A 26,734-nucleotide genomic window follows, 5' to 3' on the forward strand; every position below is an offset into this window, starting at 1 on the left:
ACCTATATCACATGATTATCACACCTAGTATAATCCTAACCTATTTCATAACCGTTTTACTAGATAATGATAATAATGAGTGTTTAAAAGATAATGATYGTGTTTAAARGATAATGATCGTGTTTAAAAGATTTGATGATATCATTTCCATTATTACCCTTTTAATTTTAAATTTTTTTGAATCTTTTTAAATTTAAATTTAAAATTTAAAAATCTTTTAATTTTATTTTTTATCACAATATGAGGTTATTGGGTTGTTCTTGCGTTCTCGTAAATCACAGGGGTTCTCGTTTGAACCCTTCCCTATATATATATATATATGTGTGTGTGTGTGTGTGTGTGTGTGTGTATGTGTGCGCGCACGCACGCATGAAATTTTTTGGCAATTACACATATATCTTACATATAGAGTAGTGTAAAATGTAATGATTTTAGGTTGATATATTTGTGTCAGGTTACCGAGATGTTGAATAGCAGTTTATGACAGTAAATATCAATGAGACCAAACTAACATATTAGATCAGTTACTTTTGTACTTGAGAATGTATGATAAGAAATAGCAAACAAGTTCCATAATGCATATTATAAGAGATTTATGGGATCAAATAGGGACTAATATCGCCTACTATAAGAAATTTATCCGAATCAATTAATATATATATAATTGGAATAATATTTTACATGTCGATCAATTTTGATCCAAGATATCATTTTGATTTTTATTTTCATACAAAACACAACATTTTAGTCCTTTTAAAAACTAAAAATACAATTTGATAAAATATTATGTTTAGACCTAAAATAAATTCGCACTCTTTTTAATTTAAAATATTTAAATTGTAATAAAATTTCGATTTAAGAAATTATATCAAAAACTAATATTGTTTTATGCTTCTTTTTACCATATCTTTGAAATCCATACATACATCTTTCACACAAAATAGTGAAATATTCACGTAAATTTTAAGATTAAGGTTCATCCGTATGATGTAAAAATAACAACTAGTCATTAAACATGAACCAAACATTCTCAGAAAATAATATAACGTTCACATAAATTTTAATATGAGTTTCAAGTAAATAAAACAATTATTTATTAAGCATGTAAAAACTTTTATAGGAAACAACATATCTTTATTACAAGAACCCAAACTTCACAAACAACAACTGAACATTCACCGAAACCAATCCTTCACAAAAACAACAATGTCTCACAATTTTTTTTCTGGTTTATTTAACAATATAGTGACATAACACAAAGAATGGGGGTTGATGAGTACAATTCTTTTAAAGTTATTAATCTTTACAAAACAGAAGTTGGTGAAGAACAGGACTTAATATCAACCGTTGGTAATAATCTTAACAACTTGAGATCTATGGTGATTCTTGAGTCTTCATTCTTCAAATATTGGGTGGTTGATCTTTGTCGGCCATCCGTGAATCAACCAACTGGTGACAAAAGCCCCAAATTACTTCCAAGTGTTTATTATATTACCTCAAGTTGAAGAAGGTAATGTTAATAAACAGATCAGGTTCAGGTCATGCAACCAACTGTTCAAGTATTAATCCTCGAATTACAAGTGAGAGAGAGATGGATAAAAACATTTGAGAATAATTTTGTCATAAAAAATATGGTAATGGTAATGGTAATGGTATGGTTATCTTTGAGAAATCTAATCGTAATATATAACCACAGAAGCTGGGCTACATTACATACAATCCTTAATAATTAATGTTGTTTATGGGCTTCTTTCATCAACCCTCTCAACACAGTATATATTTCTTCCGTCTTGGCATGCCTCTCATCAAAGGCATAGAACTCCACCACTCCATCATCCACCTCGATCAAGCTGCACCCTGGCAACTTTTTCCCCCCTGTGTTCCTCATTGCAACTTTTGACCGAGCCACGTCATCCCATCTACCACCTTCTCCATATATATTTGACAACATCACATAGTTCGACGGGTTCTCTGGTTCAAGCTCAATAAGGCGTTCAAGGCACACCTCCGCTACGTTGATGTTTTTGTAACTTCTGCATGCCCCTAATAAGTTGGTCCATATCACATTATCTGGTTTTACTGGCATTTTCTTAACGAATTCAACGGCTTCTTCTATCAGACCAGCTCGGGCTAGTAAATCCACCATACAACCATAATGCTCTATTTGAGGCATTATCGAGTATTCATCTACCATGGAGTAAAAATAGTTAAATCCATCTTTAACTAAGCCCATATGAGAACAAGCACATATGACACCTATAAACGTGATACCGTCTGGTTTCTGTTTGGCCCTCTTCATCTCATGGAAAATTCTCAAGGCATCAAATCCATGACCATGCATAGCTAATCCATTAATAATGGTATTCCACGAAATAACATCTTTTCTACTCATTCCCATGAATACATCAACTGCACTTGTTATCACACCACATTTTGCATACATGTCAATCAAACTGTTTTCTACATAGGCATTCCCTTTATACCCACTGTTTGTTGCATATACATGCACCCACTTACCCAATTCAAGAGCTCCCAGCTTTGAGCAAGCAGACAACACACTTACTAGTGTAGCATCATTAGGCTGCACATCCGACTCATTTAGCATCATTTTGAAGGCATCAAGAACTTCCATGAACCTATCATTATGAGCATATCCACCAATCAATCCATTCCAGGAAAAGAAATTTCTCTCAGGCATCTCTTTAAATAGTTTCTCACATCCCTCCAAATCCCCATTATTTGCATACCCATTCAGTAAAGTATTCCACGACATCAAATCACGATTAGGCATGACATCAAACAGCTTCCTAGCTGCACCCATGTCACCACATTCTATATAACCAGAAACCATAGTATTCCATATTACAATGTCACGGTCCGGGGCTAAATCAAACAGTTGCCTTGCAAAACTTACATCCCCGCATGAAATGTACCCACGAATCATTGATGTCCAAGTAACCACATTCCTTGAACCAATTTCACTAAAAACCTTGTATGCATAGCCAATCATACCCCCACTGCAATACATATCAATCAAGGTCGTCCCAACATACGGATTCGACTTAAATCCAATCTTTACCACAAAGCAGTGCACTCTTTCTCCATCTCTCAGAGCCAATAGGTTCACACAAGATTTCAGAACCATGGGAATTATAAAGTAATCAGGTTTCACATTAATATTTATCATGTGGCCAAACAAAAGCAGTGCATCCACATACATCTTATTTCCGATATAGCCTTTGAACATGGCATTCCATGGGGCAATATTACGGTCAGGAATTTGGTCGAACACACGGCGTGCATGAGCCATGTTCTTGAGCTCAGCCCACGCAGACACGAGTCTTGGTGTGATATATTGATTCTGCTCAAACCCATGTGTGGTTATGAGAGACTGAACTTGCAGGATATGATTTGGGGTATTACATGACTGTAAAAGCGAGATGATTTTTTCTTCAAAAATGCGTTTTGGGGGAAGATTTTGAAGAAGTTTCGCAATTTTGAAGAGATAAAGAAAATCGCAAACGAAAACCAATGGGTTTGTATCGACACAATTTGCAATATGGTATCGTGTTCAATGATGCTTGTGTTTTGCAAGTGTGGGTAGTTGGTACAATGAGCGCGTTCATTGAGTCAATTCAGTTCAAGTCGCTCCCTTTGTGTAAATTTATGACCCACAGTCCCTCCATCTTCTACCTATTTTAATACAAAGAAATCATGATGATTTTTAATTGTACAAATGGAATTACTAAAGTAAAATAAAATTAATATTTGTTGGATACATCCAATTCCGATTAATCTTTAAGATTTTGTTTTTATTTATCAATTTATCACCAACTCATAGAATTTCGCGAGCCATCATACATATGACACAGATTGTCATATGATTAGCTATAATGAAGCGCCCACTTAGGCTATGTTTCACAAACTAGCTGATAAACTAGCAGGTTAGCTGATAAGATAACTGATAAACTAGTCACAAACTGGCCATGTTTATTAAGAATATAAGGTGACGGCATAGAGCTAGTAACTTGCACAGAATTGAGAGGTGAATTACATCTCTTATTTTCAAATATAGAGAAACAAAAGCTCAAGAGATAGTGTGGAATAAAAGTATATGCTCCTAAAAATGATGGTTTAGAGCCATACCAGTTCCATCTAGATGCCACCAAAGGTCCAACCAACTATTGCCCATATAATAGCCTCATAACCTATATTAGTGCAACAAGATACAACAATCAAAATTATTGCTAAAATACACTACACCGCTTCAAATTGAAGTATTTATCAAAGAACAACCAAAATATTTCCTATGCGTTACATCATCTATATGATTAAAATATATACTATCCAATAAATACTGTGTGCCTTACAACATCAAATAACCATATAGTCCATTAACCAACAAATTGGCAACCTATAAATGATGGGTATAATCATTTTTAGAATATGGCAGTTAAAACTAGTCTTGTTTTTTTCTCCACAATAACTTCATCACAACATAACCATTAGCTGGTAAGTGGAAAATGTGTGTGTATTTACTGACAACAGCAATCCAAGATTTATGGATACATGTAGATAAGTTTTAGTATGTTTCCATTCTAAGGGGGATCTATATATTCTGAATTGTTGCATCTATTAGTGATCAACAAACCACCATGGAGTTTTTTTTTTTAACAAGTTCATTTATTAGAAAAAAACCAGGTTATTCAGAATCATGCAATTAAGAATCATTCTGGATTCACATAAAAAGAATCAACCAAGCTCTTAATATCATAGGGTAGCAACACTATGGATCTGCAACCTCAAATTTTAAAAAGTGGATACAGGAAATGCTAACGGGTGATGGTAATTTAAAGTTAACCAGATAAACTATAATATTCACAATTTTGTTCTATAACCACCTCCAAAGAAACCCTAATACCATTAACGGAGGCCATGTACAATTTTGTTCAGAGATCCATGCATTAAAACAAAAGTCATTTGGAAATACAAACATATTATCTTTGAATCTATTATTCCTCTAAACCATTTGAATCTTCCGTCTTTTAGGAATCCCTATGAATACTTACCTTATGCAGGCAAAGGAGACAATTCATATTCATTATCTGAAATTGAAAAACTAGAAAGTGGTTTCTGAATCTCTAGCTTTAGAAACTATAACACTGGGTAGTTTGAAATGATTTACTGAGTGATCCAAACTTGGAGACTATAGTGATCCCAACACATTGATATGATTAGTTGAGATATATAACACGTCTCACAATCGAACTATATAGGTTAATTCCCATGCCACGTTTTTTACGGGTGAATAATTTGTCGCTATTGTAACTTGATGCATCTACAGGTAACAATTTTCTGGTATGCAATTACTCCTGAAGATTTAGAGCACAACTGCATAGTTTTGGGTTGATGTTAAATCGCTGCTTGGTCTAAGCAATTAAAGAATTTGATCAGGTAGTAGTTCACAGAACATAGCTACATATTTTCCATCCATACAATTACAAAGTAAAAAATATGAACTTCATGATGTCTGAAGAGGATGATGGGACATTAATTTATGCGCAATTGTATTATAAGCCTTGCACTAATTGAGCATGTTTCGCACTTGTTAGGTGCCTTGTGAAGAGAACTTGTATTTGGACTACTTGGGTAGAAATCCGATCCAGGCTTTGTGTAACGTAATCTCTACATGTTAAATTGAAAAATCTCCATGAACAACACCAAACTCAAGAAAAGTAAATAATACATAACTATTTACTACACATACAATTTACATTACCGATGATCCACACCACAATCTCTGGTAAACTACCTATTGAAATTAGTTCATAACTTGATTTTTTTGTCATTGGGAACTTTTGTCAAACACTTGGTGTTCATGAAAAAACAAAATAAGAAAATAGGTAACGGAACACAGTAGTGGGGTTAATCAAAAAACCAAGATAGGAACATATTGGGGATAACAAAAAACGAAGATGACAGATTAAAGATCAATCAACATATGAATCATTATTTCAAAACACCAAAGAAGGCACATACATACATGACAGTGTTCGAAGAAGAACATGGCTTCGGATGTTGGCAATATCGAAGGTTTTGGTGATTCTGAGTTGATGACTTGGATTTGGGGTTAGACTTTCACTTCAAATGTTACCTGCCAATGGCATCGGCCTCCTCTGGAGTTGGAAACCAATTCAGAATACTTAATGTTGGGCTCATATGATTTTCTCTTGGGCCTCAATCTTACCTCTAGCAGTCTAGCTTATTAATAAGTTGTTGGGCTTCGATTTCTAGTTGGTGGATTCCGATTGTTTTAATTTGCTGGGCCTATAAATTTTAGGACTAGGCCATGGTTTCTCTAACGGAGCTAATATTTGGACTTTATTCTTCATCCAGTTTGGGCTTTTTTGTCGGAAAATCTAATGCAAGTGGGGATGATTATTACATGGTGGATAAAGCTTCGATCATTTCATGATTTGAGTTTTTATTTTTAACTTTGGTTATTTAAATAGGTCATTATTAGTTGTCTTTCCTACACATTTTTTAGGGTGGTGTTATTTGACCTCTTATTTTAATAAAAATTTTCCGGGGTTCCGTCATCTTTTCCTAAAAAGAGCACATACACCTATTATTTCAACCCTAGAAATAGTAAGGGGTTCGCATACATTCAATTGGTAGGAGAGATCGAGCAATAGTTGCGAGGGATAACAGTTGTCAGAGATAAGAAGACGAGAGGAAGAACAGAGAAACAAGGGAAATTTTGGTTTGTGTATGTTCGCGTGTTTGCCTACTGTTCGTTCATTTATTTAAGTTCATTTCAAAAAAATATATTATATAATAATTAATTAATACAATTATTAATTAATTTAAAGTATATTATAATTTTTAGTTAAATTTCTTTTCTACTTGATTAAAAAAAAGGAAGGAACCCCTAGTATCTACTAATGGCACCTCTAACCCTATTCATCCAAAAAAGGGAAAGCTAATGACATCCCTAATATTTACTAAGAAATCATGATGATTTTTAATTTAACAAATGGAATTACTAAAGTAAAATAAAATTAATATTTGTTGGATACATCCAATTCCTATTAATCTTTAAGATTTTTTTTATTGATCAATTTATCACCAACTCATAGAATTTCGCCAGCCATCATATATATGACACATATTGTCATATGATTAGTTATAATGGAGCACCCACTTAGGCTATGTTTAACAAACTAACTGATAAACTAGCGGGTTAGCTGATAAGATAACTGATAAACTAGTCATATTTGGTAAAAACTAGCTGATTAGCTAGATCATAAAGTAAAATGACTTAAAAAACATGTTAAAACTTAATTCGAAAAATATGTGGGGCATACTCGAAAAAAAGTGAAAATATCTCCTAGAGGTTATAGAAAAGCTACCTGAAGTAGCTTTTCGAAAAGATAGCTTATATGCTAGTTTATGGCTTACAAATGAGATCTTTTCAATAAGCTCAAAAAATAGGCTAGTTTATGGTTGCCAAATATGTCCCTGTTTGTTTATTTAGACCAATAAGATCATAGTAACCAAAAAATGTATATTCTTTAATGGCAAAGATCATGATTCTAGGCCAAAAGAAGCACTTAAGCTAAACCCATTTCAATAAAAACAAACATATGGAACAGAAACAATATCAAAATTAGAAAACAATCAAGAAACAAAATCAGAAACCCAGGTCAATGGCAAAATCATACGGACTTAATTATGTTTTGTTTACATCATTATTGACAAATTAACAACCGCAAATGGCATATAACAATAACAACAAGAGAAACAATAGATTTCATATAGCAGCAACACCAAGAAGAGTGGCAACAAATAACACATGGTAGAATTGTCAAACCAATCAAAATCAAGAATAATAGCACAACTCTGTAAATGCCAACTCAGTATACAAGAAGACGTTTGCCCAAGTCCCAATTCATATTTTAGTAATTCTAGCAAAATCATCAAAGCACAAACTTGTCTCTATCACTAACCTATTTGACCAAATTATCTGTAAATGTGTTTTTGTGAAAGAATTTATGTTTGAAGTGAGTAATATTCAAGATTCATGAGAAAACCACAAAACAGGAAAAGATGTTTCTTTCTGGGATCTTTATACATAACATGGGGTTTATTAGGAGATTGGTATGGATGAACACTCACTTAAAAAAACAATGTAGAAGCTTGTTTTTAGAAGAAACACACATTTCTTAAAGATCTTTGTTCTCGACAAAAACTACAGATCTCAAAACCAAACACATTTCTTAGAGACCTAGACGCATTTGACAGCCCATTGATGCAAACAAGTCGAGGCCACACACAAGCAAAAACAATCCAAAGAGAAATACATGACGATGATGGCTAGGGTTTGCTGAAAAACCTTGTGCACGAAGGCTAGAGTCACGAAGAAACGAGGGTATAATCGGAAACCTAAGCGCTGGTAACGTTTAGGCTGTTCAGAGAGTAAACTCTACTTTTGATCCTTGTGCTTTCATGAAAATCGTTCATGTGGTTTCAAGAAAATCTTAATATCAACCTGTTATATTTCCCATATATATTATTCGATTTGTGCAGACTACTAGACCTCATAACCAAAATTGTGTAACAGGGCAGAACCAAAAGCTGTAACCTACGGTACAAAATCACATATATAATCACATAAAGAAATCTCTCTCTCTCTCTCTCTCTCTCTATATATATATATATATATATATATATATATATATATATAGACTTGGGATCATGTGAGACCAAAGGTTTTTCCTGAGATCCGTACGACAAATTCTCAACCCTTGGATTAGATCTACAATCTGACAATCTAAACATTCATAAACGCCACGAGACTTCTCAATAATCACAAAATTGTCACCGTACAACTTTAGACCATTAGATCATTAGTTTATAAAGTTGATTAATGCATATATAATATATATATATATATATATATATATATATATATATATATATATATATGCAAAACCACATATGTGCACCAAGGCAGAAAGAAATTGAAATCAAAGAACCACATCTTCGACTTGGGAAGCGATGGTTGAACGAGGTCTGGAGAGAAGGAAATCGATTTGGTAAAAGAAACCGTACCTTTTTATCGAAGAAGTGAACGAGGCCTGGGACAGAACGATGATTCTCAAGATGTTGGGGGAAGAAGCAGTCAAGCGAGACAATGGAGTCTTTCAGATGTTCAGTTCTACGTTCGAATATATTTTTGTAACGTCCCAAAACCCCGTAGCAATGATATTGTCCACTTTGACTAACCTGCCCGCTATACCACAAAGCAGTAGTCGCACGGTTTTATTYCTGGCAGCCGCACAACGCAAGCCCCAAAACGCGTCATGCTAGGCTGAGGTATCCACACCCTTATAAGGAGTGCTTTGTTCACCTCACCAACCGATGTGGGACGGGCTGTTACAATTTTGGTGGAAGAAAAAGTTTTGTATCTTTGTCTCGTAACTAGGGCTGTAAACGAACCGAACGAACACGAACGGAGGTTTGTTCATGTTCGTTTGTTTAACTTAACTGAACAAACGAACGAACACGAACGGTAAACGAACGAAAATCTTTGTGTTCGTGTTCGTTCGTTTAGAAATAAGGTGTGTTTGTGTTCGTTTATGTTCGTTCATTAACATGCTAAATGAACGAACATAAACGAACGGGCTAAACGAACAGGTTAAACGAACATAAATAAGTATTATTTGAATTCAAAGTAAATAAATAAAAGATTATATATTAAATTAAATATATAAACGAATGGATATAAACGAACGTAAACGAACGGTATATGAACGAACGTTCACGAACATAAATGAACAAACGAGACTCTTGTCCATGTTCGTTCGTTTAACTAAACGAACAAAAAAATTGTTCATGTTCATTCATTTATTAAATAAACGAACATAAACGAACTTCCCGCCGAACGATTCACGAACGGTTCGCTGAACGTTCGGTTCACTTACAGCCCTACTCGTAACACACCATATTTTCTTTTTCTTTTCTTTTTATATTTTTTCTCTCAATCCCCATTTATATTCATCGATTTAAATACCAAATGTTTGGTTATTGAATTAAAATTTTCGTCCCTATGATTAATAAATCTTTTGGATTGGATTCCTCAAACAAAATAATTATAAATATAATCATTATAGTTCACTTTTGTTACAAATTGGGTACTTTTATTCTAACTCCGGTAACCGAACTTCGTTAATTCAAGAATAATATTATTGTTTTACCTTTTTTTTCCATGTAAAAACATAGAAAATAATATATGTATATATTGTGTACAGATAGCATTTAAACATCATCCCCGTTCATCGTCCCTCACCTCCGACTCTCCCCATCTCCGATCACTTTTCCTTCTCCGATTACACATTCATCTCCGGTCCACCGTTAGCAAAACAGAACAGATGAAGCTTCACACCCTCTCTCTCACACACACAAGAGGAAGAAAATACAAAGAGAATGGTTTTGATCCGGATCTGAGATAATAGTTTTTTGGATCCTCTATCAGAACATTCAAAACCAACAATGGCATTCTCCTACCTCCATCGAAACCAACCTCCCAAATCAGAAGATTTTCAAGGTTTTCCATTTCCATCCTCATTGAAGCCAACAAAGTTTTCTAAGTTCTTTCCGTTGGTTTAGGGTTCTTTTATTTTGAATCTGAGTTTGTTCTTAAAAAATATATTGTTGAGTTTAAGCAACAACGAAATGTGTTCTAGATTTGACCGGAGGATGGTTTTGAGCAACAATGGGTTCCATATTTAACCAGAAAATGGTTTCCATATTGACCGGGGAATGGGTTTTGAGCACGATGGACTCCAAATTTGACCGGAAAATGAGTTACAAAATCGACCGGATGATGGACTTTGAGCAACGATGGGTTCCACTTGATGAAGAAAAATGATCCTTGCCAAGAAAGATATTTTCTCCTCTACATAGCCAAAGAAAGCTACACTAGTAATGAAATAACAGCAATTGGCCCTCAAATGTTTGGGACTTTGCGTCAAATTTGAATTTGAAAGTTCTAGGTTGAATTTCCACAAACAAAAGGAATGGTATAGAAGAAAAGTTAGGATGCTACATAAAGGATCTACCTTGAATCTTAGTTGGTATATACTCTTTAGACAAAAAGGTTAGTGAGTGCACAGATAATGCTTCAATCTCAAACTTGACTCCACTTTGCAGCAGCAATTGTAGTTCCACCCTGATACAAAGAAGATAGAGGTGATCATTATCAAGTAATGCAGAAGAAGAAAAATCAAAAGATGAAGAAGAGCATTATCAACCTCCACTCTGGCACTACCCTCTGGAAATAGCATCTATTCAAAATTGCCTCTGTTTTGATCCTATCTGATAACAAACAATGTTAATTCGATAGAAATGAGGGAAGCAACTTCACAGGAATATTATGCTGAGATCACACCTTCAGATGTCATAGGAAGGAGACACTGTTGTGGAACACTATATTTCTCAGCATCTGAAGGAAACACTCCAAGCCATTGTATCTCAGGAAGCCTCATGGTCTTTGTATCATATGCCATTTGCTTTAAGCAAAATTTTTGTTAAGATATATAATTTGTGCATATATAATTGTTACACTGCTTGCAACTGCAATTAGCTTAATTACTTCTTATTATACTGGCATCACCTTGCATATACTACTCTTAAGTAAAAATCACAACGGCATTTTGAGATTAAAGAGTCCCCAAAGACATTACCATTGAACCAAACCGGTATGTGGTCAAGATGTCAAATCCATATGGATCACAATCAACCAAACAATAGGCCGGCAGGTGCAGCTGTTCAATGAGTACCCGCAAGAACCTGCTTGAGAAGTAAACACAAGTACAGATAATAATTATAAGATTGAAGTTGCTTTGGTCCGTGTTCTGATACAAAATACAAATAAATAAGTCTTTACCTCCTTGTCTGAATATCGGGATAACCTCTGCCCTGTAGGTAGATATAGTTAATGCCTGATTCCTCTGGAGAAGTTCAACTGAAGACACACTTACCGTGATGACAATGCTACGATTAGTCTTGCAAAAACAATCATTTGCTAGTCGTTGGAATACTGCAAGTAACACTTTTATCAGTTTCAAATGGCAAAAAGGTTGAACCCACAAGTCTAGCTAAAGAAAGGCCTCACCTGATTCCTTCTCCACGACTAATATGTAGTCTGCAACGCTGATAATATCTGTGCACAAGAACCAAAGAGTACATAAGTAACCTGTAAAATATTATCATCTTTCTGTGTATAAGAATATAATGCATACCTACAAAGTTCTGTATTATTAATCAAACATATATGTATAGAAGATAAATCTATGTTGATATATGGAAATATCGTGCTTTAGTTATGTCTTCATTCCTATGCCTATTTATGTCTTCAAATTTAATATCTGCAACTTTCATCACATAACATTTGCCAGAAGGATTGGGTTCCGGTGAGAATAAAAATTGTGGTGAGAAGAGTAAGAAGGGATCTCCACCCTTGGATCAATCCTAATTGAAGAGAACCATTAGATCAACACTAATGAGATACACTTGATCAATTCCCTTCTAAAGAACAATTCATGGTTGTTTTGGGATTAAAAGTGATCAAAGGTCCAAATCTCTTCTTATACTTGTCACCTTAACTCTCATTCTCACATGATCCTTCGTTTTCTCCAGAAAGACTGAGGAACTCTGTAATATATCCACAAATAAGGAAAGGAAACACAGAAACCCAAAGCCTAGACAGTTTATGTGATCGAATAAAAATCATATTTCTTTCATTTCCAGATCTCCTTGCTATCTGAACACCTTTCACTTCTTCTACATGTACCGGAATAGAGTGTGCCTGCCAGAAAACGAGATATCAACCATCAAATTTCACTCCAGTAACCACTTTGTAAAAAATGACATTTTCCCTTACGGTATCAGGGTGGTTTAGGCAGTTGAATATCCTATCAGCTTCTGAGAATCTCAACCATCCCATCACCAATCTGAAACAAATAAACTAGCAAATATAGTTTGGATGGTGAAAGTGTACACAAGTCGACATCCTATTATCATTTACCAACTCTATCAGCTTCCTTTCTCAGGTATTGTTTTACTCTCTCATCACATTAGGGGACAAAAAGATAAACAAGCAGCTTCTTTTTCCTCCATTAACATTTCAATTTGATCATAGGTGTACGACATATCCGAACCTAAAAGATTAAACAAATTTCAAACAGATGATATGCCTCTGAATTTCGGAAATGACATAAGAATATCACGATTCTAGTGATACCAGGAAATTATAATTGCACTCACAATGACATTACTACTTACCAGTAACTTCAACTCAACTTAGTAAAGATATCTTAAATGTGTTCCCAAACTTGAGGAAATGAAACTATTAAAGGTTTATATATGCAGACAAATTTTGTCTCTGAAATATCATGAAGTGGATTTTTTTTAGTTGATTAAAGGACAAGTCAGGCGACAAGCTCTTGAGATACTACTGAGACAGGTATTCAGAGAGCCTCAATATGTTTCAAACAACAGTTCCCTCAGATTCTTAAGGATTTTTAGCAGTTACGCACCCTTTCGCGACAGACACCTGCACAGGAAAGGAGCAGAACAGGTAATTAGACTAACATCTTCTAGAAGTTTTCGTTTCGATACTGCAAGTTGTTTAATTACTGTAAGTAAATTCAACTGCAATATCAATTCATAAATCATTAGAATTCATGAACGTTTCCAACAGTCTCATTTAGCTACTGTCACATGCTTATTGATAGAAGGCAACGTATTAATAGATCATAATTCTACACTTGTTCTGAAAACAAAGGTAATGCATCTTAAGTGAACAAAGTAAGCACATATCAAGGTGTGAGATTGATCCATATATGGCAACCCCCACCAATTTAGATATCATAACAGAAATGTGAATAGTTAACAGTTTTTATTGGAGATCAATCATTGATGGAGATTCACAATGGTATGGGTAGACATTCATCTCACAGGATCTTGCATAGATGTACTTATACCAGCAATTAATTTACAAATACGAAGATGAGGACAATACATACAACATTTAGGTTGTGGCGGCTGCACTGAAGAAGGATGCAAATGTCATTGATGGCGCGGTCTACAACAGATTGTTCTGGTGTGGGATAAAATAAAAAAGACGAATTAGAATGAGGAAAAAAGTGACATTATGCCAAGAAACCTAACATGAAAGATGTATTTTGTTGTTGGCTAAGCAGAGTACTCAAGAAAACTGGTATCTACAGTGTGATAAAGCATCAATGCAGAAACACATATACTAATTACGAAAAGTATTTTTCATATATAGTTATTAAGCAGGTAATCGTTGCACACTCTAACATGTTGTATATTCCAAATCATATTTTAGAAAACAGCAGTACAAAGATACAATCAGAAGATTCAATTTCACCTCGAAACACAGAAGGATGCATATAATAAATGTCTCTCTTTGACCCATGCCTATTCTCTTGTAGAAGTTGTTGAACAATAAGTAGCACTCGCAATAAAATTGCTGAGAAAAGAACAATTTGAAATTTTGTCAAAGATAGCAATAGGACAGCATAATTAATTTGCCAATTGACCAAGCATACTCACCCAACCTACGTGCATGGCATTCCCGTTGTAGGGTGAGAATCTCCACTCCCTTAAATGAATCGTGGATGCAATAGCTGCGTAAAAGCAGTAGCAAGTGAAGTTTATTATTCCTCTAAACCATTTGAATCTTCCGTCTTTTAGAAATCCCTATGAATATTTACTGCGTACTGACAAAGGAGACAATTCATATTCATCATCTGTAACGTGAAAAACTTTAAAGTGGTTTCTGAATCTCTAGGTTTAGAAAATATAACACAACGTTAGTTCGAAATGATCTACAGAGTTACCCAAACTATTTTCAACAACAAATTTAAAAGATTTTTGTACCACATATTTCGGAAAATTAACATAACTAACCAGTTTCCAGAAATATCAGTGCAGTAATTACGGAAACGATGGATGTAAATCACCGGAGAACGACTATGGGAAAGATCTTCAACAATTGAATGAGTAAAATCTGAGGAATAGCATCAAATTCATCAGAGAGAATGGTGGTATTAAAAATGATCAATTTGGGTGCATCTTACCACGCAACTTCTGCAACAAATGGTTGGGTCCTGAACTCTCACGTTTTCCCTCCATTTTATTTCCTACTTGTGTCAATAGAGCAGTTCACTATTTTATTAATGGAATGCCTCCAAATCAGAATATGTTATGTTAGAACCGATGTTACCAAACCAGAATTTCCAAGAATATGCTTATATATTTATGTGCAAAATCGTGTGAACAAGGTGTAACCAAAACAGAAAAAACGTATATGTGCAATCTTATCAAAACAAGTAGAGATACCAACATAAAATCAACGATTGCTTAGAGATTAGATGGAGGCCTGGCTACGCAGTGTCTTTCAACAGAATTTCGCGCAAGTAGTATGGTAGTATCGAGCGTCTGTTTAGAGGATACAACTATCGACTCAAATTCTTGCATGAGAACTCGAATCTGTCGAGTTTCCTATGCATTCATGGATCGATTGTGTGGGAGAAGGAGAAGAACCAGAGAAATGGAGGGAAATTTGTTAACCACGAAATTCTGGAGGGAAAGATGAAGTTATATAGTTTTGGCAGTTAATCGGCAGCTAAACCCATTTTTGGTCTGTTAGCCACGCGACTTAGGTCGCGGATCTAGTCGTGTAGGTCACTTCCGACTCCATACCATAGAGTTACGCGGGTTATCCAGCGACTGAGGCCGCGTAAGTCACTGTCGAAACATCTGGAGAGTTGTGCGCGTGCTCGGGTGACTTAAGCAAGAGATCACGAGACTCTGTTGTTTCTAGTAAAAATTGGTTTTCAGCTCAAGAAAACTGGGGCAGAGCCCCAAGGCCCAATCTTTTGACATGTAAATATATGTCAGGGTTCCTCTACCGTCCAAATCCAATCCAAGTCCCTTACATGGGCTCTCGACTGTTTTGCTAAGCCTTATAAGTTCACACACATTTCCCTTTTTCCTTCCGATGTGGGATCATTTTCCTTGTAAAAATCCCAACAATACCCCATATATTCTATTCAAACACCAACAATACCTCCCATTTGAATACAAAATAAGTAATACAAGAATGTACGTTTCTATTCCATGAAGTAAGATACGACATACATTTGAAAAGGTGACTTTTGGACTTGAACCTTTCATAGTGAATACAAACCGGATCTACTTTGTAGGTAGTGAACAGAAGTCTTGAACTAACCACATTGTATAGAAAATCTAGACAATAAGTATCACCTACATCATATCTAGTACATAGTGTAGCTCTTACGGTTGTGTTTATTTCGGTCTTAAAGATTCTTGGAATTAGTAATTAGATGTGAACTACCTATTTACGTAACTCGTCCAATGGTAGTGTATTATGTTGTCAATGATAAGCCACCAACTTAATAAGACAAACTATGTAGTGCAATGTCAAAATAATTTAGCATCTTTATACACCTTCATATAGAACTAAACAGGAAACAACTAAAAGTATTGTATAAAAACAAATAAATTTTTTTTGCCAAAAGTCCATAAAGACAGATTGCTTATGGGGATAGCAATTAAAATATAGTTATATTGTTCTGAAACTTAAGTTGAAATTAATCCAAATATCTAAGCATGCATACAACATAAAATGAGCAACATCTAGTAAAACCTAGCTGGTAAATCGTCTTACAAGGTGAAATTTAACAAGTTCCATACTTTAAAATCAATAATTCTAAGTTTGTCTATCCTTGTTTGGTTATAAAATTGGAAAGGCATAAAGTAGCAGTTGATTAATCAACCATGGGCTTTTACACAGAGAAGCCAATGGTAAAAGCCACTGCTACGGTTTGCTATCATCTACTATCATCGTTCCTTTTAATTACAACATGAAAGAAGGTTAATGTTATGATGGTTGTTGGAGTCCCACATCAGTTAGACTTGAACCAAATATTCGTGTATATATGTTGGAACCTTCCCCTTCTCCTCTTCAAGGGCACTTTTGGGATATAAAAAAGGCTCCTCAACAAGTCTTGTGGAATTCAAAATATAGGTTTTTTAGTTTGGATAATAAATGTTTTCCTATCAAGCAGAGTGATTTCCACAAGAGGTTCAATCTGATGGTGCAAACATGAAAAAATAGCAATTCAAGGCATGAGTGAAATCCAAACAATACTAGAGTCTGGAATGAATGAAATCCAAATCAGTAAACAAACAAATAATGAAAGTCAACAAAAAGTGAAAACCAACCGTATTAAGTTGAGAGTCGGTTGAATGATTGAATAAACTAAAGTACCTTGGGTAATCGGTTGAATGATTGACTAAACTAAAGTACCTTATAAGTTAGGGATGTTGTATTCTTTTCTGAAATAGAATCAGTTGAATCAGAATCAATGAATCACACCACCTTGGATTGTTTCCATAAATCAAATCGAGAGTTGTAACCGATTGTTTGATTGTTTCCTGAAAGCTGAAAGTAGTTGTTTGTGTAAATAGCAAACATGGGCGCTACCTGAGGATTGAAACTTGATGCCCAGGCCCAGCGGGGTCGGCTTGGCAGTCGGCAGACCCCCTCTCCGGGCGGCGCCTGATAAAAATACATAGGGTCAAGTTCAACAATGAAATATCAATTTATATTCATAACTAGGCTTGAGGATTGGTTCGAAAAACTAGAAAGTGGTTTATGAATCTCTATGTTCAGAAAATATAACATAATGTTAGTTCCAAATGATTTACTGAGTGATCAAAACTATTTTGAACTGCAAACTTAAAGACTTTTGTACCACGTATTTTGAAAAATTAACATAATTAACCAGTTTCTAAAAATATCAGTACAATATTTACCGAAAAAGATGGATGTAAATCAACGAAGAACGACCATGGGAAAGATCTTCAACAATTGCACGAGTAAATCCGAGGAATAACATCAAATTCATCAGAGAGAGTAGTGGTATTAAAATTGATCAATTCGGGTGCATCTTACCATGCTGGCTTGAGCGTGGAGAACGGGGCCTTATTGTTCTTAGAAGCCCATGATCGGGCTACCAAAGAGGCCCGCGCTTAAAAGGCTATAACTTTAGCTCCGGGTTTCCGTTTTGAAGCCCAAAAACGCTGTTTAAGCATGGTTCTTAGACATTTTCGTGTTTTAAGTGAAATTTAAAACATGGTATCAGACAGAAGTCTGGAGCCATGGTGATCATGACGGCAGTCATTTTGAACACTCATTAAATAATACAATTACCATTTATCATGATTGAAATCCAGAATATTGAGTCAAAAATATATTGTATTCAAATTGCTTTGACAAAAGCATCCTAAATCATCAATTTTCACAAAATATATCATTCAAATCTAAATAAGCTTCAATAAATAATTTAAATCCTCATTTTTGCTAGTGCAAAGACATTTGAGGGGGGTTAAGACTCGACCATTATGTGGGGTTATTTGAGGTTGTTTATTAATAGAAAATTACTTTTATACTGTAAGAAGTATTTGGTCAACAGTTGAGGGGGCTAAGTACTACCATGTTCCCCTACTAACTACACCTCTGTTGATGATGATAGATTTTGATCGATGTTTACGTTGTCGACCAATTCAAAAGATATGGCATAAAATTTGAAAGAAATATTTCATGAGGAGTTGTAGTTTTGAAAGAAAAGAATATTGAAGGGTTATTTTAGAAAATTATTTGTAATTTAAATTTTCTTTTATGGTTTTATTCTTCTCTGCTACTTTTTACTTCTTCCCTTGTTATTTTTATCTTTTTCTTAATTTTAGGTTTTTTCTTCATAACATTTTACTTTAGGTGATTGATCAAAGATAAAGATAGAACGTGACATATTTTCATTCAACATTTAAATTTTTCATTCATTTATCGTTAATGTTTTTCTCCTTTTATTTATTTTATGTGCTTTTTAATTTTTTTTATTGGTTTTAAATTAATTTTACAGCTTTCACAGGTTTAAAAATGATTTACATTGATCTCGAACTTCATACTGCGAAATCTCTACTAACTTGACTGTTATTGCGTAATCCCTCTAATATTCACATTGAATATGAAACTTCTTATTTATTAAAAAGAAAAGAGAAGGGGCGGGTTGTCTAATAGGGTTCTTCCTCCGCTAGTTGATACTTTAAAGGAGTTCTTCTTATCTTTTTCTTTTTAATCATTTTAGCCCTTTTTGTTGAGCTTTTAAGAAATTCTTCCTACCCAATACGTGATAGCTTTGTGTAGTTTAACTGTTGTTATAACATGCCCCTAGTGGCTAGTGTGATGGGTGGTTTGTTAAATGGGACACACATGGCAAGATGGCATGCTATGTTGAACAAGATGTCTTATGTTCTTTATTTGAATTCTGAACTCGAGCATTGTTATTTGGACTTGGAGTATTTCCAGAAGATGAAAAGATAGTGGTTACAAGTCTACAACGTTAATGGACATTCTGGTCCATTTATACAAATATGTTAACAAAATCAAAAGTGGATTGTTTTTAAACAAAAGGAAGCATGTAGCATTTGAAAGAAAGTAAAGCATAAAAATGATAAGAATGACTGATTGGCCATGCTTATTAAGAATATAAGGTGATGGCATAGTGCTAGTAACTTGCACAAAATTGAGAGGTGAATTCACATCTCTTGTTTTCTAATATGGAGAAACAAAAGCTCAAGAGATAGTGTGGAATAAAAGTATATGCTCCTAAAAATGATGGTTTAGAGCCATACCAGTTTCATCTAGATGCCACCAAAGGTCCAACCAACTACTGTCCATATAATAGTCTCAGAACCCATATTAGCGCAATATGATATAACAATCAAAACTATTGCTAAAATGTACTACACCGCTTCAAATTGAAGTATTTATCAAAGAACAACCAAAATATTTCCTATGCGTTACATCATCTATATGATTAAAATATATACTATCAATAAATAGTGTGTGCCTTACAACATCAAATAACCATATAGTCCATTAACCAACAAATTGGCAACCTATAAATGATGGGTATAATCATTTTTAGAATATGGCATTTAAAACTAGTCTTGTTTTTTTCTCCACAATAACTTTATCACAACATAACCATTAGCTGGTAAGTGGAAAATGYGTGTGTATTTACTGACAACAGCAATCCAAGATTTATAGATACATGTAGATAAGTTTTAGTACGTTTCCATTCTAAGTGGGATCTATATATTCTGAATTGTTGCATCTATTGAGTGATCAACAAACGACCATGGAGGGGTTTTTTTTACCAAGTTCATTTATTAGAAAAAAACCAGGTTATTCAGAATCATGCAATTAAAAATCATTTTGGATTCACATAAAAAGAATCAACCAAGCTCTTAATATCATAGGGTAGCAACACTATGGATCTGCAACCTCAAATTTTAAAAAGTGGGATACAGAAAATGCAAGCGGGTGATGGCAATTTAAAGTTAACCAGATAAACTATAATATTCACAATTTTGTTCTATATACACCTCCAAAGAAACCCTAATACCATTAATGGAGGCCACGTACAATTTTGTTCAGAGATCCATGCATTAAAACAAAAGTCATTTCCGAAATACAAACATATTATCTTTGAATCTATTATTCCTCTAAACCATTTGAATCTTCCGTCTTTTAGGAATCCCTATGAATATTTATCGTATGCAGGCAAAGGAGACAATTCATATTCATTATCTGAACTTGAAAAACTATAAAGTGGTTTCTGAATCTCTAGCTTTAGAAACTATAACACAGGGTAGTTTGAAATGATTTACTGAGTGATCAAGCTTGGAGACTATAGTGATCACAACACATTGATATGATTAGTTGAGATATATAACACGTCTCACACAATCGAACTATATAGGTTAATTCCCATGCCACGTCTTTTACGGGTGAATAATTTGTGGCTATTGTAACTTGATGCATCTGCGGGTAACAATTTTCTGGTATGCAATTACTCCTGAAGATTTAGAGCACAGCTGCATAGTTTTGGGTTGATATAAAATCTCTGCTTGGTCTAAGCAATTAAAGAATATGATCAGGTAGTAGTTCACAGAACATAGCTACATATTTTCCATCCATACAATTACAAAGTAAAAAATATGAACTTCATGATGTCTGAAAGAGGATGATGGGACATTAATTTATGCGCAGTTGTATTATAAGTCTTGCACTAATTGAACATGTTTCGTACTTGTTAGGTGCCTTGTGAAGAGAACTTGTATTTGGACTACTTGGGTAGAAATCTGATCCAGGCTTTGTGTAACGTAATCTCTACATGTTAAATTGAAAAATCTCCATGAACAACACCAAACTCAAGAAAAGTAAATAATACATAACTATTTACTACACATACAATTTACATTACCAATGATCCACACCACAATCTCTGGTAAATTACCTACTGAAATTAGTTCATAACTTGATTTTTTGTCATTGGAAACTTTTGTCAAACACTTGGTGTTCACGAAAAAAAAAAAAAAAAATAGGTAACGGAACACAGTAGTGGGGTTAATCAAAAAACCAAGATAGGAACACATTGGGGATAACAAAAAACGAAGATGACAGATTAAAGATCCATCAACATATGAATCATTATTTCAAAACACCAAAGAGAGCACATACATACATGACAGTGTTCGAAGAAGATCATGGCTTCGGAATGTTGGCAATATCGAAGGTTTTGGTGATTCTGAGTTGATGACTTGGATTTGGGGTTCGACTTTCACTTCAAATGTTACCTGGCAATGGCACGGCCTCCTCTGGAGTCTGGAGTTGGAAACCAATTCAGAATACTTGATTTGAAATTGATTGAAAAAAAGAAAGCAATCACTTTCATAATCACAAAATTTACACACAAAATTGACACCGGGTAACTTAAGATCAGATCACCGTTCAACTTAAGATCATATCATTAGCTTATAAAGTTAAATTAGTCACTGCTATGGTTTGCTAACGTTCCTTTTAATTACAACATGAAAGAAGGTTAATGATATGATGGTTGTTTGAGTCCCACATCGGTTAAGACTTGAATCAATTCTCCTGTATATATGTTGGAATCTTTCTTTCCTCTTCCTCAAGGGCTCTTTTGGGGTATAAAAAAGCTCCCAACAAGTCATGTGGAATTCAAAATATAGGTTTTTAATTTGGATAATAAATGTGTTCCTATCAAGGAGAGTGATTTCCACAAGTGGTTCAATCTGATGGTGCAAACATGAAAAGATAGCAATTCAAGGCATGAGTGAAATCCAAACAATACTGAGAGTCTGGAATGAGTGAAATCCAAATCAGTAAACAAACAAATAATGAAAGTCAACAAAAAGTGAAAACCAACCGTATTAAGTTGAGAGTCGGTTGAATGATTGAATAAACTAAAGTACCTTGGGTAATCGGTTGAATGATTGAACCAAATTGAGAGTTGAGACATTGATTAAGTTAGGGATTTTGTATTCTTTTCTGAAATAGAATCAGTTGAATCAGAATCAGAATCAGAATTCCACCATAAATTATCTATACAGTTGGGGACCTCTGCCATTTGCATTAATCATCAACGGTAGAACCAAAGCAACATACAATCTTGGTAAATATATCACTGAGTTTCGATAGGAACAATTGTAAAGGATATGAGCCCAACCCAACCCAACCCTTTTTCAGTCTGTCTACTTTGGAACAATAAGGAACGATTTAATGTGTTTGTAGAGCTCTTTGGGTTTCTCGGCGTTGATTGCATGCCCACAATTCTTCACGATTACCAGTTCCGCATTTTCACCTAAATGTCTGATCAAAACATAAATAACAGTTGGTAATCTTGAAAGGATTAAAAGAAGAAATATAAAATGAAATTAACCTTTTTAATCTGTGACCCAATTCCAGTGGGAATATCTGATCATGCTCTCCCCAGATGATCAATGTAGGCTGCATCATGAACAAAAAGCTTTAAACATCCACGGGTATGGAAAATTGGGAACATACAGCTAGGAATGAACCAACCAACCAACCTGAGTAATCTGGGCAAGATGAGAGAGTTTTCGACCCTTATGTAAGGCTTCGATCAATTCTCCTCGTTCTTGAACATGCTCTGTGTTCATTACCTAACTTCCCATCATTAACATTAATTTTGTTCTTCAGCTTGTACAATTATATAAACTTTTTTGTAAATTAAGCGCATATATTATATAGAAATGATGCAACTTCTTCTGAATGTTGTGTTGGTCAACAAGAATGAAACAAAACAAAGTCAAGTTTCAGTTTCTTGAAAGAACGAAAGAAAGGATTTTGAAATTGAAAAACGAAGGGAAGGTGTGAAGGTGATGAGTGAGGTGACTCACATCAATAAAATCAGATAGGAAGCAGGAAGGCACATTCTGGGGAGGCTTGTAGAAGGCCATCCGCATCAACTCCCTCAACTTATCCGGTGTCTGAGCCAACAGAATACTGGTAGCATCTTCAATACTCTTCACACGAACTAACCCTTTATCCATATCACTCTCCTCCAAACATACACCTGAACAAGCAATGATCACCTTCTCCACCTTCTCCGGGAACTGCGATGCCATGCTGTACCCCACAAACCCACCGTAGCTCAGACCCATCACCTGCATCTTACCAACAACACCAACATCCTCCATAGCTGCCATAAGGCACTCCGCCTGGAATTGTTCTGTCCGTTGGGGTCGGGTGGTGTGGGAGTCTCCGAAGAATAATAGATCCGGAACGTATACGTTGAATTTGGAGACAAGCGGAGAGATGAAGTCGTTGTATTGCCACATTGCATTAGCACCGAATCCATGGATGAGGAGGAGATTGGGTTTGTGGGGTTTGTGGGTTTTGGGAATCCAGCAGTGGATGAGGGTGGCGCCTTCATGTAGGTTGAGGGTAGTTGATTTGAGGCCGGTGAAGGTGAAGGAGTATCTGAAACACCGGTCTCGTGATGCTGTGAAGCTAAAGCAGCTTGCCATAGCTATCTATTGTCTAAGATGAGAGTGGACGGCAGACGGATGGTTAGGTATATCAGCGTTGACCAAATTTTCAACACCTTGTACCGAACAAAACTCTTTCTTGTCCTTCAATAGCATCCACGGTAAGAGGTAGGAGCATCCACGGTGTGCTCTCTTTAAGGTTTTTCAAAAAGAAAACAAAAATTCTTTTTTTGTCATAGATCATGACCGTCGATCCAGAAATCTATATATATATATATATATATATATATATATATATATTAAAGGAAGAACCAAGAGTATTGAGGTGACATGAGAATTAAGTATTGAAGTGTTGGTGAATTGTGATTGATTTTGAGATATTCCATATTGATGAAGAGTTAAAATATTTGAATAAGATGAAATGTATAAGAAAGGTGGATTGGATGCCTTTGTATCAAATAATAGGGTTTGCCTCATAGGGTTGTCTTTCTTTTGATGATCCTCTTTGAAGTCTATAACCATGGTTGGAAATAAAAGGATCCAAATGGTAGAAATTATAGTGCAAATTAATTATATTATATTATTATATCTTTATATTTATATAAAAGTAAAATCTCTCTCTCAATATATATATATATATATATATGTGTGTGTGTGTGTGTGTGTGTGTGTATTACAATTTCACTAATTGTATTTTATTTAACTTTTTCAAATTATTTGAATACTATTTGTTGATAATTTTATTAACAACTAATATATATTTATATAAACAATCTTCAGATCATTAATCAAAGTACTCATACTACCGCGCAACGCGCGGTTTCCATACTAGTATTAGTAAAGGGGGTTGGAATTTAAGTAAGAAGCATATGTCTACGTGGTTGATGATATCCTTTATTTATATAATTTCTTTTAATTCTTTTTTTTTTTTATAGAGATGGGAGAGGTCCCTCTAATCAAGAAAAAACATTAAAAGCAAGTCAAATACGCGTTCGGGTGGAAATGAACCACATTTACCAGAATAAACCAAGGCTCTCCGAGGGGAAAGAGAGGAAGAGAAAAGGGGGGGAGGAGAGAGAGAGAGAAAGAAAAAGAAACCAACTACAAGGGAAGGCCCAACCAAGTCAAGACTGAGAAGCAACAGGGGAAACCACAAGGACGGGAAAAGGGGTCTAAAACAGGCACACTTTAAACCGCACCAAGAAAACGAAAAGAGCAAAGGAGCTCACAAGACCAGAAAAACAACACAAGAGAACGAACAACTAAGGAAGGTTCCAGGCAAGCCGAACCCGGACAACATTTGCGATTATTCTTTTCCTGTCACAGGTGGTAGATAGTCCCAGCAAGCACTAATCTACGAATGATAGACCAGATGGTCTTTCCTTTGGTGGCTTGCTGGAACATACCAATAATATTAGCCCAATTATCCGGGACACCAATGAGGTTCAGCTTGGGCTTTAAGTCATTCCAAACCTGATTAGGGAATCGGCACTCAAAGAAAAGATGCGAATGCGAATCAGGCCCGTTATGACAGAATGCACAAGACAGGTTGGAGTGAGCCTCCCAGAACCGAAGCTTATCATGCGTCTTGAGACGCTGCTTGAAGGCAACCCACAAGATGAAGGAATGTATGTTAATTTAGACTTATCAAATGATACTCCATAATAAAATCTCTTTTAAAAGAATCCAATAAAGATTAATTATATACGACTAATAAATCTTAAGTCTAAATTAACAACAAAAATTTAGTAATTTGACATAAACTAAAAAACCTTAACCTAACAACTAATAACTAATAAAAAGTTAACAATTATATGAACATGGGTCATAATCCATGCAAAAGTTTGTAAGAAAACTTGCATGGATCATGATTATACGTTTAACTCTTAAAGGTAACACACTCTGATATCGACACACGATAATCTAAATCATATGAACATGGGTCATAATCCATGCAATTAAACCTTACCATAACTCTTAAGATACTCTAGGACACCTAAACGATAACCCAAAAGACTCCAAAACAACATGAAGGAAAAAAGGGAAAAGAATGGCAAAAACGCATAAACAGTAGTTGCTGCGACTTTTTTTGAGTTTGACTCAGCTTAAAACCTACTAAAAATATAACAAATCCAGATTTTTGAATAACCAATCTCATAAAATGTTATTTTAAAATTACTACATAATCATAAACTAACATAAAAAGATTTGGACCATTAATCGAACTATAATACCAAAAATGAACAACTCAAAATAGCAAGAGATGATTCTCATATATTGCCAAAAACTTAAAGTATCCTCCTTTGAAAATGATTTTACCAAGAATTTCAAAATAAAAACAATTAAAGGAGAGGCTTACCGTGAATTCAAGAGAGAAAGGTTTTAATCAAGACTCACTTTTTTACCCTCAATATCAACACTTTACAAAAACTTGCACTTTCTTTTCTTTTTTTACTATTCAAACCTTCAACAAAAAGATGAGTAGAAAAATACACCCTAGACTTCTTATAATACTAAAACCCGGTTATAATAAACCAAGTTTTTTTTTTAATATTAGAAAGATACTCGTGCAATACAATGAGATACATCTTGATTTTAATGTTTCGATTTATTCTTTCTTCGTCGATGTTATAATATGGTTTTATGTGGTTTAAAAAAACGATAATGTTTTTATTTTTGAATAAAATATAAATTTGAAGATATTAAATTTTTTTGAAATATATATATATATATA

The 26,734-nt window shown here is 34.6% G+C and overlaps 3 protein-coding genes across 7 annotated transcripts; all 3 read right to left on the minus strand.

The window, feature by feature from the left end:
* Positions 1-1,191: 1,191 nt before the first annotated feature.
* LOC112514313 (pentatricopeptide repeat-containing protein At3g29230) lies at positions 1,192-6,142 on the minus strand. 4 transcript variants are annotated; one of them, XR_003069407.1, is made up of 3 exons: positions 6,044-6,142; positions 4,147-4,208; positions 1,192-1,449 (listed from the first exon to the last, which is right to left on the minus strand). XR_003069407.1 is itself a non-coding variant. In XM_025120714.1 (3 exons), the coding sequence occupies exon 3, from the start codon at positions 3,308-3,310 to the stop codon at positions 1,730-1,732; it is 1,581 nt and encodes a 526-aa protein (XP_024976482.1). In that variant the 5' UTR covers positions 3,311-3,693; positions 4,147-4,208; positions 6,044-6,142; the 3' UTR covers positions 1,566-1,729. The 4 variants fall into 4 exon arrangements, 2 of the variants coding, with proteins under 2 accessions (XP_024976482.1, XP_024976491.1); XR_003069406.1 differs by having other exon boundaries at positions 1,192-1,551; XM_025120714.1 differs by lacking the exon at positions 1,192-1,449 and adding an exon at positions 1,566-3,693.
* Positions 6,143-11,004: 4,862 nt separating this feature from the next.
* LOC112509987 (meiotic recombination protein SPO11-1) lies at positions 11,005-15,899 on the minus strand. Of its 2 annotated transcripts, none has more exons than XM_025115233.1 (15): positions 15,171-15,899; positions 15,001-15,100; positions 14,644-14,717; positions 14,459-14,560; positions 14,091-14,164; positions 13,602-13,618; positions 12,947-13,016; positions 12,835-12,871; positions 12,179-12,226; positions 12,045-12,103; positions 11,951-11,982; positions 11,748-11,853; positions 11,453-11,573; positions 11,316-11,379; positions 11,005-11,233 (listed from the first exon to the last, which is right to left on the minus strand). In XM_025115233.1, exons 1-15 carry the CDS (start codon positions 15,223-15,225, stop codon positions 11,107-11,109), a joined length of 1,086 nt encoding a protein of 361 aa, XP_024971001.1. In that variant the 5' UTR covers positions 15,226-15,899; the 3' UTR covers positions 11,005-11,106. The 2 variants fall into 2 exon arrangements, 1 of the variants encoding a protein (XP_024971001.1); XR_003068874.1 differs by having other exon boundaries at positions 11,115-11,233; positions 11,453-11,637; positions 15,171-15,898.
* A 6,608-nt stretch (positions 15,900-22,507) lies between these two features.
* Positions 22,508-24,122, minus strand: LOC112515140 (uncharacterized hydrolase YugF-like). The gene is made up of 4 exons (XM_025121819.1): positions 23,410-24,122; positions 23,080-23,172; positions 22,929-22,996; positions 22,508-22,858 (listed from the first exon to the last, which is right to left on the minus strand). Exons 1-4 carry the CDS (start codon positions 24,037-24,039, stop codon positions 22,741-22,743), a joined length of 909 nt encoding a protein of 302 aa, XP_024977587.1. The 5' UTR covers positions 24,040-24,122; the 3' UTR covers positions 22,508-22,740.
* Between the last annotated feature and the right edge of the window lie 2,612 nt (positions 24,123-26,734).

Source organism: Cynara cardunculus, assembly GCF_001531365.2.
Source record: "Cynara cardunculus var. scolymus isolate 2C chromosome LG 1, CcrdV1, whole genome shotgun sequence".
NCBI lineage: Eukaryota > Viridiplantae > Streptophyta > Magnoliopsida > Asterales > Asteraceae > Cynara > Cynara cardunculus.

Excerpts from the sequence above, each read along its gene's own strand:
- LOC112514313 (XM_025120714.1), bottom strand. The coding sequence starts at position 3,310 with ATGGCTCATGCACGCCGTGTGTTCGACCAAATTCCTGACCGTAATATT.
- LOC112509987 (XM_025115233.1), bottom strand. The coding sequence starts at position 15,225 with ATGGAGGGAAAACGTGAGAGTTCAGGACCCAACCATTTGTTGCAGAAG. Across the intron at positions 12,227-12,834 it reads ACATGTAGAAGAAGTGAAAG|ATATTATCAGCGTTGCAGAC; the intron begins GTGTTCAGATAG and ends TCTTGTGCACAG. Across the intron at positions 11,983-12,044 it reads ATCGTAGCATTGTCATCACG|GGCAGAGGTTATCCCGATAT; the intron begins GTAAGTGTGTCT and ends ATCTACCTACAG.
- LOC112515140 (XM_025121819.1), bottom strand. The coding sequence starts at position 24,039 with ATGGCAAGCTGCTTTAGCTTCACAGCATCACGAGACCGGTGTTTCAGA. Across the intron at positions 23,173-23,409 it reads TCCTATCTGATTTTATTGAT|GTAATGAACACAGAGCATGT; the intron begins GTGAGTCACCTC and ends ATGGGAAGTTAG. Across the intron at positions 22,997-23,079 it reads ATCTTGCCCAGATTACTCAG|CCTACATTGATCATCTGGGG; the intron begins GTTGGTTGGTTG and ends TTCATGATGCAG.